The 14,349-nt window shown below is 36.1% G+C and overlaps 1 protein-coding gene across 1 annotated transcript in view; it reads right to left on the bottom strand.

Moving 5' to 3' along the window:
• Positions 1–14,349, bottom strand: part of alpha-PheRS (phenylalanine--tRNA ligase alpha subunit) — a 274,725-nt gene that overhangs the window by 11,985 nt on the left and 248,391 nt on the right. Inside the window, exons 10-11 of the mRNA XM_090414434.1 lie at positions 12,877–13,045; positions 5,790–5,982 (exon numbers count right to left, since the gene is read on the bottom strand). Coding sequence (XP_090270560.1) covers positions 5,790–5,982; positions 12,877–13,045 — 362 coding nt within the window. The remainder of the gene's footprint in view (positions 1–5,789; positions 5,983–12,876; positions 13,046–14,349) is intronic.

Raw genomic sequence — 14,349 nt, forward strand, 5'->3', positions numbered from 1 at the left:
TAGTCTCTATTTGAGTTGTAAATCAGCAGTCAGAATTGGAGGTACAGGAAAATGGTTTGATGTTAAGTCAGGTGTACAACAAGAGTGTATATTATCTCCATGCTGTTCATCATCTATATGGATCACATTAAGAAGAAAAATGGTAATTAAACCTGATATCAAAATTGGAGATGTTAATCTCAGCTCTTTACTTTCAGCAGATGATGTTATACTTCTGAATAACATCTGCAAGATTCCCTGAATAACTGTTGTAATAAATCTTAGGCAAAGACTAGGTGGAGTCTGGTGCAGGGGCAAGAGTGGGTTGCTCATTGCTTTATTAAATTCTTTAATTGAGGTTTGTCTTCTCCGTAAGTTTGGTGGAGCAATGTTAGATAGGTCAGGAGCCAGGAGAGAGGAGGTGCTTCTCACTGTCCCACTAACTGTGCACATGGTAGAGTTTAGCTGGGTGTCTATAATGTTAGTGTGTGTATACTTCTTTCCCAGACAGGGGCACAATATTCTGCTGCAGAGAATGTGAGGGCTAGTGAGAGCAGATGACTTTAGGACTTCTTCACCACAACTCCAGGTTGTTCCAGCAAGCCTTGAAATGATATTGTTTCTGGTTTTAATTTTGTCGGACAGGTTGCTGATGTGCCTTTTATAGGTTAGGCTTCTGTCCAGGCTCACTCCAAGGTATTTCGGGTGAGGCTCGTGTTCTACCATTTTTCCAGAGAAAGAAAGGCTGAGGTGTCGATTCGCCTCTGCATTGTTCAGATGAAATACTGTGGACACAGTTTTTGTTGGATTTGGCTTCAAGTACTACTGCTTGAAATACTCTTCCAGGATGTTCAGGTCTGTGTTCAAGGTTGATTGATGTAGGATTGCTAGGTCATCAGTGTACATATACTTGCTTGAGCTGGTAAGTAGTAAGTTGCACATGTAGATGTTAAAGAGTAAAAGGGATAACAAAGAACCCTGTGAGAGACCACTGTGAAGGAATCTGGGCCTGCTCTTTTTTCTGCCAATATGGACCTGGATCATTCTGTTGGAGAGAATGGATTCAAAAAGCTGGAAAGTTTTTTGCACCTTATAATATTTCCTAGGTTTAGGAGGAGGCCCCTGATCCAGACTGTGTCATAAGCTGATGTTAGGTCAATGAAAGTGGGTCCGGATTTAGGTTTCTTCTGGAAGCCTGCTTCAATCTGTGTTGTCAGGGCCAGGACCTGGTCACAGCAACTTCTTCCCGGCCTGAAGCCAGCTTGTTCAATCGGGAGTGCTCTTTCGATCAGTGGTGAAATTCTTTTAACGAGAATTCTTTCAAAGAGCTTAAAGGAGGAGAAAAGCAAGGAGATAGGTCATAGATGTTTCACATAATTTGGATCTCTCCCTGGTTTGGGCATGGCAATTATTTTGGCTTCCTGCCACAGATATGGTAGTTTTCCAGTCATAATTTTTGAGAAAAGGGTGGCCAGCCATGTTTGGCCTTATTGCCCAAGATGTTTTAGAAACTCAGGGAGGATACCATCCACTCCTGCAGTTTTGCCATTCTTGACGAGTTTAAGGCTACTTGTACCTCTTCCTGAGATACTGGGTGTACAAGTTCAGGAAGCTCAGGGCCCATCTTCAGGATTTGTCTGATGGAAGACTGCACAGTAATTTTCCTGATGAAGCTGGGATGTATCTTGGAGGTTTTCAATAAATGATTAACCATTTGATCAGGAGTTATCTCTGTTGTTTTGTGTGTTGTTGGTCCTGCCCCACCTAATTTTCTCCGAAGTGACCAGCTTTTCTGGCTAGATGTGGTGAAATCGAGTGTATGTTATTCATCATCTATATGGATCATATTAAGAAGAAAAGTGATAATTAAACCTGATATCAAAATTGCAGATATTAATCTCAGCTCTTTACTTTATGCAGATGATGTTATACTTCTGAATAAATCCAGTACATGTCTGCAAGATTCCCTGACTAAATTGAATAACTGTTGTAATAAATTTGGTATGAAAATTAGCAATAAAAAGACAAACACAATGAAAATAGGAAGAAACATTGAAAGCATCAATTTTATCCTGAATGGTGAATCTATAGAACAAGTAAAACATTTAAGCTATTTAGGCTCAATTTTTAGGGAATATGGTAAATTAAATATGAAAATAGACAACATAATTAGTAAAGCTGATATAGTAGGAAGCTAGCTGAACAAATTTCTACGAAATAACAAAGAAATTAGCTGTATACAAGACAGTGTTCAAACCAATTTTAACATATGGAAAGAAGAGCTGAGTTAGAAATAAAACTCTTCATCAAAGACTGGAGACCACAGATGTGAGAGTTCTGAGAAAGATTAGGGGAGTGAACAGATGACATCTGTGGCAGTATCATATTAAAAAAATGAGGATATTAGGAAAGAAGGTTACATTGTTAGCATTCAAGGATGTGTTAGCAGAGTTAATCTCAGGTGGTATAGACACTCAAACAGGATGGGAGAGGAAAGACCCTGAGGTATGTTGATTGATACAGTAAAAAAACCCTTAGAAGACAGAAATATAAGATCTAATATAATATTGGAATGTTGATAGACAGCAGGTTAATCTGGAGGAAAATTGTTGATAGGAAATTAGTAACGATGTAACTTTTCATGTAATGCTATTATAAGATCCATTAAATGTGTCAGGAATTTGATGATGATGAAATCTACTTCCACTAACTTAAAGGAGGCAGAAACTATGAATATAAGTAACAGCATGGATAATAGTAACTCTGTTCTCAATAGCGAATCTATTATAAATCAATTAAAACATTGAGCAATTTAGGCACAATTTTGAATGAAGATGCCAAATTAAATATAGAAATAAATAGCAGAATAAGTAGAGATAGTGTGGTAGGCAGTAACCAAATATGGTTTAAGAGAGAATTTAGCCTAACTGGTAATTAGTTTGCGGAATTAACAATGCATATAAAGTATATTAATTAAAGGTAACTTTAATAAATAACTTCTTTATTTCGGCAACGTCACGTTGCCATCTTCAGGAACATAAAGATATAGTATGTGCACTTAAGAAAGTCACTAACAAACTAAAACCTTATAACTCTAGACCCCCCCCCCCCCCGATTATATGGACTCCCAAATATACATTAACAAAATGTGCCATTATGTCCCATAGTGGATGGCATTGATTCCCCCACATATAAATTAGCCAAACATTTAGCCAAAACGCTTACACACTATACTGGCAACACACCATCACACATAAAAAACTCACTTTAAAGCCAGTGTAGAAAACCTCTCACTCCAACACACTGACATAATGGTCAGTTTTGATGTCTCCTCCCTATTCACTAATGTCCCACTCAAAGAAACCCTACAGCTCATTCAAGCCAAGTTTCCTCCCAATATCTCAGCCCTATTTCAGTTCACAATGAACTCAGGCTAATTCGTTTGGCAAGGAAAGTTCTACAAACAGATAGAGGGGACAGCCATGGGTTCACTACTTTCCCCACCCTTGGCCAATTTCTTTATGGAGACCTTTGAAGAGAAAGCCTTAAACTCCGCCCCACAAAAACCCACTATTTGGCTACGTTATGTGGATGATGTGTTCGCTATTTGGCCACATGGCTCAGACTCACTCCACTCCTTCCTAACACACTTAAACAACCAACACCCCAGAGTCCAGTTCATCTTAGAAAAAGAGGAAAACAACACCCTCCCGTTTCTAGACACTTTAATCACCCGCCAGCTTGATGGATCTTTAGTTTTCTCTGTTTACAGAAAACCCACCCATACTGGCAGATACATTCACCAGCAATCCCACCACCCCCACTCACAACAATATGGGGTTATAAAAACACTATATAACAGGGCAAAATTAATCTGCTCAGATGACAAGGCCCTAACTACTGAACTAAACCACATCCACAACACTTTCTTAGCCAATGGCTATAACCCCCCAAAAAATACTCAAACCAGTAAACGACAACCCCCCTTCCCCCCCCCCCCCTCCACAATAAAAGATTACACCAAATCTATCACCATCCCCTACATCCAGGGTACCTCTGAGAATTTAACCAATATCCTCAGAAAATATGACCTTACTTCTTGTTACAGACCATATAAAAAGTTGGCATCCCTTATCCGCTCTACCAAAGACCAACCACTTCCCCTAGACCTACCTGGTGTATACCAGGTCCCTTGCAGCTGCAAATTGTCCTACTTTGGCTAAACAGGCAGAACAACAAATATCAGGATTTCAGAACACAAAGACTACATCCAGTTTCACCAGTACAGCCGCTCTGGGCTGGCAGACCATGCCTTAGATACCCACCATAGAATTCGTTGGAAGAAAACAAAAATAATACACCGCAGCAAGTTTAAATACGAAAGATTATTCAAGGAATCTTCATCAGCTCTAAAAAACGTTCCTAACCTCAACAAATTTGGGTGCATGAAACTACCCCAAATTTGGGAGACTTACATTTTGAGATCTTCAGCCCAAATGCCAAGTCAACCTAATTAGCCCACCAGAGGGCACCATTAGGACTGTAGGAACAATATTAGTTTCTTGCTTTCTTCCTCATTTGCTTTTGTTAGTGCCTGCGTGCACATACCATATCTTTATGTTCCTGAAGATGGCAACGTGACGTTGCCGAAATATAGAAGTTATTTATTAAAGTTACCTTTAATTAATATACTTTATATGCGTTGTTAATTCCGCAAACTAATTACCAGTTATGTATGACCAACGTATAAGCCTCTACTAGAAGAATTTAGCCTAAAAACATAAATCAGCCACATACAAGGCAATATTCAAGCTAATTTTCATTTATAGTATGAGAAAGTTGGATTAAAAATAAAACAGTTGATTGAAGAGTAGAAAACAAAGTTTGAATGTGAAGTCCACACTTGGACAATGGATAAACAAGAATATAATTTCTTGGCAAGTTAATTTCTAAATGAATTACTAACCCAGTGGAAAAAAATTTTACAGATTAGATTTCAAATTTCACAAAAAAATCAGAGGAGTGCTTACAGTCAACTCTCACCAAAACTTGTAGGGACCACAGGATTAGTTTGTTGGGTTAGTTTTCTATAGTAAATTTTTTTTTTTTTAGTATAGCATTGCCTGTGGAGTCTTGGTTGGGATTTTTCAGTAGTCTGTTACAGTGAGTGAGTTTGTTATAGTTGTGTCTGCTATAGTGAGAGTTGACTGTCCGTGGCAAAATCACACAGCTGACTTTCACAAGTTCATTGGAACCACAAAATTTATTTATAGTGGACAGTTTGCTGGATTGGGCTGAATGTGTGCCAGCCAACCTAATATGAAAGATTCAACACAAGTCAGGACCCCAGCCAATCCGCTAGTATTAGAAACCATTCCACTCCAACTGGATGGAATGATGTTAATATATGTATATAGCAGACAACACAAATAATAGGACTCTAGCGTTGATGTATAAATTTTTTTTTTTCACCAGAGGTCAGGCCAACAATTGTGGTAGCGGTTAGTCAGTGTCTTTAACGAACCAGTATGATTGTAGTATAGCTTGTTTCCTGTGTATATTTGTACGCTCCAGAAGATGACCTTGACATAAAGGTCGAAACGTCGAATTGTAAAAAATTTTAGTAATATTAAACTAAGTTTTTATTCAAACATGGTAGTTGTCTCCATAATTTCCAAAAATGCATTCGGATCACCGTGCAAGCCTAAAAGAAAGGTTTAATAGGTTATATTTAATTTTTGCTATCATATTAAGGATGGAGGAAGTAGATCTAACTAAGAACTGAATTTGTTAAAAACTTATTAATTTACCTTTCTAATGAGAGTCCCCATGCAATAACAGATACGTCTTCAGGAAGACCCATAGGCAACAACATTTCAGGCCTGAACATTCCAGAGTTACCAACTTCTACCCATTTCTTCAGTCCACTGTGATAACTGAAGATTTCCATGCTAGGTTCTGTGTATGGATTATATGCTGGTTTGAAATGGATCTTTGTTATACCTAATGCAATTTGAACATTAAAAAAAAAACAAGGATTACAAAACACTCAAAGGCTGTTAAATAACAGAGTACAATGCATTACGTAGAAGTAAAAAAAATTATAAGAACCTAACATTAACCACTCCACAAGACTTATATACCTGTGCAGGCATCACTGTTTAGTATACTGGCTATCATATAAAAATCTTAAATAGTCTGCTAGACTCAACACAGTGTTCTGCAACTTAATGTGTGAAATATATAAGCATTTATATTTTAACTAGAAGCAAAATTTCATTCTCTGGTAGACAGTCTATGTTTAGACTTGCTAAGAGGTTCACAGGTCCAAGGATTATATCATTATTTTTTTTTAATCAATAAAACCACTGCAATTTTTGATGTATAAGTCAATTTTCCTAAATGTAGTGGCTAGAAGTTTGGATAAATATCTTGATAGTCTGCAGGGTAGGGAGTTTCTAATTGGGTGCAAAAGTACTTCTAGCTTGTGAACCTAAAGAGGTACAACAAATCTTGAGATTAACCAGGTGTTTCTTGAAGTTAACTGATCTTTAACTTCTTTGGGCCAGTTACAAATGTCTTTAATTATACTGTGGGTTTTGTTGTATATGTGCGTCTACAAGCAGTCCACAGGTCAACACTCAATAACTGGTAGATATCTGAGCTAATAATAGATCCATATTTATTACCTAAATTCATAAAATGTGTGAAGTTACCTTTATCAGCGTTGTGTCCCTACCTACGATTATTAAACTTTCCTTTATCCTTTCAAGTGAATATCTACTTATCTTTATTCAAAACTTAACTATGTACGAGATAGTACAAAATTCAAATAGTTAAGCTTTTTCTCCCCTTAGATTTATATTATACTGTGCCTTTCAGGACATTTAGTTTAAGATATATAATTCCAAAACAAGGAGCAATTACAAAAATATGTCTCGGTGTGAAGCTATTATGCAGTCGTGACCCTTTATCTCGTAACTTAACACATTAATTTCCTGCGTGATTAGGTTTGTACGTTTTATCAAGTGGTGCATTAGGCAGCAATTTCAGACAACTGTGTTATCAGTGAACAAAAGTTTATTTAAAATCTTAAACATGGTACAATTCAATTTCTGTTATATAAAACACAATTCAATACTAAGAATAAAATTACACAAGCAAAATACAAGTATTAGGCAAAATCCTATATGGGAATTTGCGATCGTGCCATCATAACAGATTTTTATACCTATAAATGTACACATATAATCCTGGAACAAATTAACACTTTACTTAACCTTATGCTAATAATGAATGCTCTATATTGCTATAATACCATGGACATTTATATTTATATTCAGTTTACCTTATCTAACTTACAAAACAAAACAGAAAGAAAGAAAAGTAGTCAGAAATCAGCTAACGCCTTTTTATTCCCGTATACGGGAGTAGGCGAGCCATTTAGCCCTATCTAACTTTTGGAGACTGAGTGGGCAGTTCAATCTCCACTGGTACCCAATCAGAGATAGATGGCCCAAGGCTATCACTAATTAAGCGGCACGCAGTGAAGAGAGACGGCTCAAATGTGCCGCCATCTCGTGGTCCCTAACGCTAACACAATATATTTAATGTCTGAAATAATGTGGGTTCTACGGTCGATTTTCTTGAGTTTACAGGACAAAAAACCCGAGTTTCCGGGAGGAAAAACCCGCTTGCCCGTGCCAGAGTCGACTAACTCGGGAACCGGTCGAAAAAAGGCTTAGAAAAATTTCCTCTAGTCGCCGACTAGACTCGAAACCAAGTCTTTCTTCATGCGGCCAAGCGCCGTGGTATGCAAACGCCACATCCACTGAGCAAAACAAAACAATATAAGTTAAACTATCCTTCTGCTATGCTCATACATACATTTGACCTTTAAGACACTCTCATATGAAATACCATGTGCATACATAGATCTCTAGCACATGAATGCCTATCATATAATACAAACTAGTTTACTCTCATTCTACTCTGACTTGTACTAAAGTCCTAGTATATCCTCAACTGTCCAGTAATTAACAATGATTGCAACTATATGCGATTTCAATTGATACAAGATTTTACAGTACCTTTCTAGGACAAACCCTGGTTTTCACGATCTATACCTTTTGTGCTTGAATTAATGACACACATAGGATCTTCTATTTTATCACTATGGAACTCATCATGTGGGCACGGCCTTCTGTATGGATTTTCTTTCCCTCGTTACGAGTACTGGATGATGAAATACATAGACAATTTCTACCTTCTTGTAACTATACGACGTTCCTCGCCTCTTGCAATAGGAAAAGGGAATTGAATTCCCGCTTCCTTGTTGTGTCGGATGGAGATAACTCCTACGCCATCACTCAGGAAAAACTGCGTGTTACCTATATGAAAATTTCATGAAGAAACTCTGAGGAAAAAAGCCTTGTGGGGGGGGGATTCCTAACCTTTTTATCTTCCATTTCTTTTCTTCCCCCCTACTGGAGTTGATCTCACTCTCCAATTAAAGATGCGTTTTTCTGCCCAAAACATGCTACGGTTCACTTGCACACGACTCTCACGTGACGACGTCTCACTTTGAGAATTGACCTTGAGCGATCGTCATTTGTTTTAAGCTAGCCTCTGTACTAAATTAATCCCCTTTTAATAGAATTTACTTGAATACACCTAAACCTCTTTTTACGCGATAGATACGTTCCTAAAAATTACACGTAAAAAGAACTACTGACTCCATAGAAAAGTGAAGATTAGTTCCAAACCTGAAATATAAGCAAAATAATGTAAAAAACAAACATTAAATTTGTTAGGATCATAGGATCATAAGATTTTTATTTACATTTCATGGAGAACACACATACATATAATGAATTTTAATAACTTTAAAAAAAAAACATATTCATTTCAGCTGTTTGCTAAGGATTCTATAAAAAAATGATGTTATTCGCTATCAGTTTCTGACAATAAATGCGAAAGCTTTCGTTTTCGTGAGACTGTAATAATAATGGTATTATCGTCATCGACTTCCGCCTCAACTTGTGGAATTATTCTTGTTATGTCTTGAACAAAAGTACCACTGGTTGTTTCAGTAGTTTTAGGCATGAACTCAGTTATTAATCGCTGCGTTGATACTTTATATAAGTCGTGATATAATTCTCTCTATGAAGACATTAACAACTTAAGCTCACATGAAAACTTCCCAGCACATTCTTCATTTGGATCATGTTGGGCAAAATAATTGCCTAAATTACTGGCCAGTTTAAGACCTTTATTAATTATATCAGCAGTAAAAGTAGGATTATATTGATCATTATTATTAACTTCTTCTCTTTCAGGAGTCTTAGAAACAATCTTCACTATTTCGTCTTCGCTAAGAGGTTTATCAATTAACAATTCTTCGATATCTGCCGACGTAAGATCATCGAATCCTTCTCCGCCAATTTCACATGCCAAACTTATTATATTGGGGAATTCTGCAGTATGATTGAGGGGAACAGGAGCATTCTCTTTGACACATGCGGGCCAAATAGCTTTCCAGCATGCATTCATAGTTTCTGGTCTCAATTCAGATAACGATAATCGAACCTGATCAATACAATCCATAATTGAATTTTTTCCCCACACATCCATAACTGACAGTGTTTCATCATCATTTAGCTTGTTCAAAACGTACTGAAATGTCCGTCTGACATAACGTTTTAAAAGTCGCAATTATACCCTGACCCAGAGGTTGTAGCAATGATGTGGTATTAGGCGGCAGAAAAAAAAAATTGCATATTTGGGTGTTCTATGGCAGGATGACCGGGTGCATTATCAAGTATCAAAAGCAAATTAAATTCGAGACCCTTGTCATTCAAATAGCGTCTAACTTTTGGCACAAAATGTTTGTGGAACCATTCAGTGAAAATATCAATGGTCACCCAAGCTTTTTTGTTGGCCATCCAACGAACTGGCAATTTTTGAAAATCTACACCTTTCACTGGCCGTAGTCTTAATGATTGATTTATGAGCAGTGGTTTTAACATCCGATCTCCTAAAACGTTCGAACACAATAGGAGTGTTATGCGATCCTTTGCTGCTTTGAACCCACCAACCGTTTTTTTGCATTTTTGATACGTAAGTTCTGTTTGTCATTCTTTTCCAGAAAAGGCCAGTTTCATCCATATTCCAAACTTCTTCACGAGTGTAATCTCCATCTTCAATTTTAGCAAGTTTTTGTGGAAATGCTTTAGCAGCTGTTTCACCTTTATTTTTTATATTATGAAGAGTATGTCTTTTAATTAACTTAGCCAGTCAACCATCGCTTGCATGAAATTCATATTTTTTTCCTCGATTGAGATGAAATCTGGCTGCAGTTTTTAATCTGTTCATAAAATCTCAATGCTGATTGCTTGATGGAATTTCTGTCAACTGGCATTCTTTTTTGCACATTATCTTCTATCCACATCACTAAAGCTTTTTTGGCCCTTTTCTAGAACAACATTTCTTGAGTATAATACATTTAGTTTAATTCTTTATCCAAGTGTGAGCAAACAAACTTTGCACCTGAAAGTATCTTCAGGACTGGGGTAAGGTGGTACAATACTGGGCAACTCGTTGCAAAGGTGGACTCAGTATCTCCATTAATGCAAAACACATCTCCTTGTGGATATGTATAATGTTATGCATTAAGGGAAGGGCCACTGCCCAGACTAGTTTCGACCTTTATTGAGGTCTCTTCAGTGGGAGCCAGGTCTAAGTGGAGATACCAGGCAGAAGCATTAGCAAGGTCATCTCTACCTATAGCAGTTGCCAAACGGTGTGCCACCTTTTTATTAAATTACTCTGGATTTAGAGAAAGATGTTGAAAGCATATTTTTCACTTGGTTACACTATAATACATTTAGTTTAATCCTTTATCCAAGTGTGAGCAATCAAAGTTTGCACCTGAAAGTATCTTCAGGACTGGGGTAAGTTGGTACAACACTGGGCAACTCGTTGCAAAGGTGGAGCAAGCTAACATGATGATAATTGAGTATGATGATAATTTCGCACTCGATTTTGTACCAGAACATACCGCTTTTCTAACAGCCTCTTCATTTTTCTTTATAGATCTGACAGTTGATTCACAGATTCCAAAATGCTTACCCATAGCCGTCCTACCTTCCCCGGTTTGAAAGATGATCTAAAATTTAAATTTTTATATCCAAGGAAATGGCTTTCCCTTTTTTTTTTTTTGGTTATCGGCAACATCGTGTGAGGGCTGGATTAAAATCTTCAGTTAATGAAATGAAAGTTTGAAAATTACATATAGCTTATCATTTATTATTTCTTGGCAAAATTATTAATTTTATTACACAATTTTTATTTTGATTTCACTTAAAAAATGCAAATGCAAAAAATGCGGTTACTGTGTTGCCTACTCAAACACCAAATTCAAACTGCTAAGAACTGCTTTTTTATGTGCAGTCAGTTATGTAATTTGAGGAATTCCCAATAAATGAAATTCGTAAGAATTTAGAATTTTCTTAATTGAAACGAGAATGCAATTCTACAAAATTCTCAGAATTTTCTTGAATTACGGATTTTTTCCTAACTTAGACTCTAGGTTGGTCGCATAAAAGTGAATAAAAATCGCATAAAAAAAATTATTTCTGATATCCCAATTCGTGTAAAAAAATTCACAAAGAGGTTTAGGTGTATTTTAATCTCCTTTTTTCAAGTGTTAAACTAGCCTCTCACATACAAATTCTTATCACTAATCTTCTTTGTCTTACTTAACCTATTTTTTCCATATCCTTTTTTTTTTAAATAAGATTCCATTTTTTATTATTTAGTTAAATAAACAATTTCTGCTATAATTATTTTACTTGAATGCAAGCATATTTTCTCTCTTCAAATATTTTGTATTAGCTACTCACATAGGGTTTTATATTTTTATTTTCATGTTACACCATGATAACTGAAATTTCTACATTCTTGGTTATCAGGGTGTAACATCAGCTTGTTAAGCCTTGGCAACATTGCTTCATAATATTACAGCTGCTCTGAATGATTTCACAATCTACTTAATCTCCAGAACCTTCTCTATAGTGAGGATTATGTTTACATTATGTGAAAAGAAATTAATGACTACATTTTCATGGGAAATGCATGTGACCTTTCTTTATCTATCAACAACTTTTCAAATTTCCTCCTCAAGTTGTTCTTATTTATTCTTGTGAATGTATCTGATATTGATGGTACCAACAGTGAATTCTGCCGATGTTGAGTTGGTGCTTGTTCAAGTAGCTGACTTTTTCCTTGGTTCACTGAAGAAAACAACAAGGACATTATTTAACTGAGCAAGGCTAACTCCAGGTTGTTCAAAACGAGTATTAACACATTCGCATAAAAATCTCATGCATGGAAGTTTTTTTAAATCTAATTTATAATTTAGTTCCTAGGTATTTGTGTCATTTATCCTTTTGATTTAATTTATTTATCCCAAATATAAATCCTATGTTCAGTTCTTCGTGCAATTGTGATACAGCTTAATAATGCATTAATTAAGTTTTATATTTCCAGAAGGATTCTGTGCATGTAGTTATAGCATAAGACAACTTTTGTTTTGAAGAACTACAATTTTATGACTTATTCTAAATGTTGATGCCTAATGTTCACAGCTAACAAGTCTGAGCAGAATTATTTTTTAGATTTACATATATCCTGATTTTTGGTAATGGAAACATGTGCTATTAACAACATGGTTTTTATATCAAATCTAAAGATGTTTGAGTCTATTGAAACCATATTGCATTTTAGAATCAATTATTTTTGAGTTTAAATGCTATATTTTTGCAAAATAGGTTACACTAACAAAACATAGCCAATAACTAACTTCAAGGATTAATTAACATACAATACCAAACATACCTAATTTATTAAAAAACTGACGTATTATGCCCATGAGATCACCAAGAGTTAAGCCATAGTCTGCCACCACACCTTCTATCTGGTGAAACTCTGCCAAATGTGTAGCATCGAGGTTTTCATTCCTGAATACTCTATCAATGCTGAAATATTTTGCAGGGAAGAAATTTTCCTGGAAAAATTAAAATACGATTTACAATCTTATCTAGATCTATAATACCCAACTGTTTACAAACAGTACAAAGTACTGCAGTATTCCTGTTTTTAGACATGGCTAGGTACTTTTTAGAAAAGCCCCTACCCAAATTTCCCCCTCCATTCTTCTCATCTTTTATTATGACATTATCAATTCCACCTAGAAATGCATGAAAAGCAGAAAATATATGAATGATCTAATTTCAGTAATTTTACAAAGCTTTATACACTTCTAGAAAAGCTTAATGTCAAAAAAAAAAAAAGAAAAGAAAAAAAAGCGTGAAGTTTCTTGGTTTTAAAGATTGCACTATAACGAAGAGAATTTATGAATTTACAACCCGAGAAATAATTCTTTAGAGTTACTTCCTCAGTATATCAACTATCTTACTGAGGTCTTTAGGACCTTAAAAATATATCATTACTGCACAGGCTCCTCCATGGAGTCCTAAGACTCATCGTAGGAGACCCAAACTATCAATACAATATCTATTGTACCTCTCCTTGAAACTGTTAATAGACAATGTAACCACAACTGACTCAGGTAACCCAAATGTTCCTAACCCATTCCATTCATTCACCACTCTCCAAACAAAAAATCTAATCTTCATGCCCTTGTTATCCACATTCATACTCAACTTCCAGGGATGATATCTTGTTCTGCTCCCTCTATTAAAGTGCTGAAAATTTTCCCCTGCATCAAGCCGATCAAATTCTTTAAGTAATAACTTAAAGTTTCTATCATATCCTCCCACACCCCTTTTTTTTTTCACCTATCAACCAACTTTTGCAACCCACAAACCCTCAATCTATCCTTATAGGGAGCATTCCACAGACTACTCGCTATATTGGTCACTTGCCTCTGGATCTTCTCCACACTTTCTCATCTCCAAGAAACCTAACTAACCAGACCTAAGCACAGTAATCCAGATGTGGTTGTATCTGTGAGCTACCCGGCTTCCTTGGCAATATGCCATCCAAACTTCAACTCTCTATCCACCACTACTCTACTTGTCAAAGTATTCTTTAGAAACCAAGTAATCTGATGAGCTGCTTTATCCACTTTTGCTATGTGGCCCCTAAACTTTAAACCCCCTCTCCATTAACACTCCTAAATATCTGGTCAATTTCAACTTCAGGAAATTATGTCAATTTCCTGAAGTACAGTTCCATCAATGTGATATACAGCTGGTAATATTTTCGCTCCAAAATATATAACCTTACACTTTGTCACATTAAACCGATATCCATTCTCATTTGCCCAGATTGCCAGTGTATCCAAAT

This window comes from Typopeltis vanoorti, chromosome 25 (assembly GCF_054136105.1).
Source record: "Typopeltis vanoorti isolate ZY-2024b chromosome 25, IOZ_Tvanoo_1.0, whole genome shotgun sequence".
Taxonomy (NCBI): Eukaryota; Metazoa; Arthropoda; class Arachnida; order Uropygi; family Thelyphonidae; genus Typopeltis; species Typopeltis vanoorti.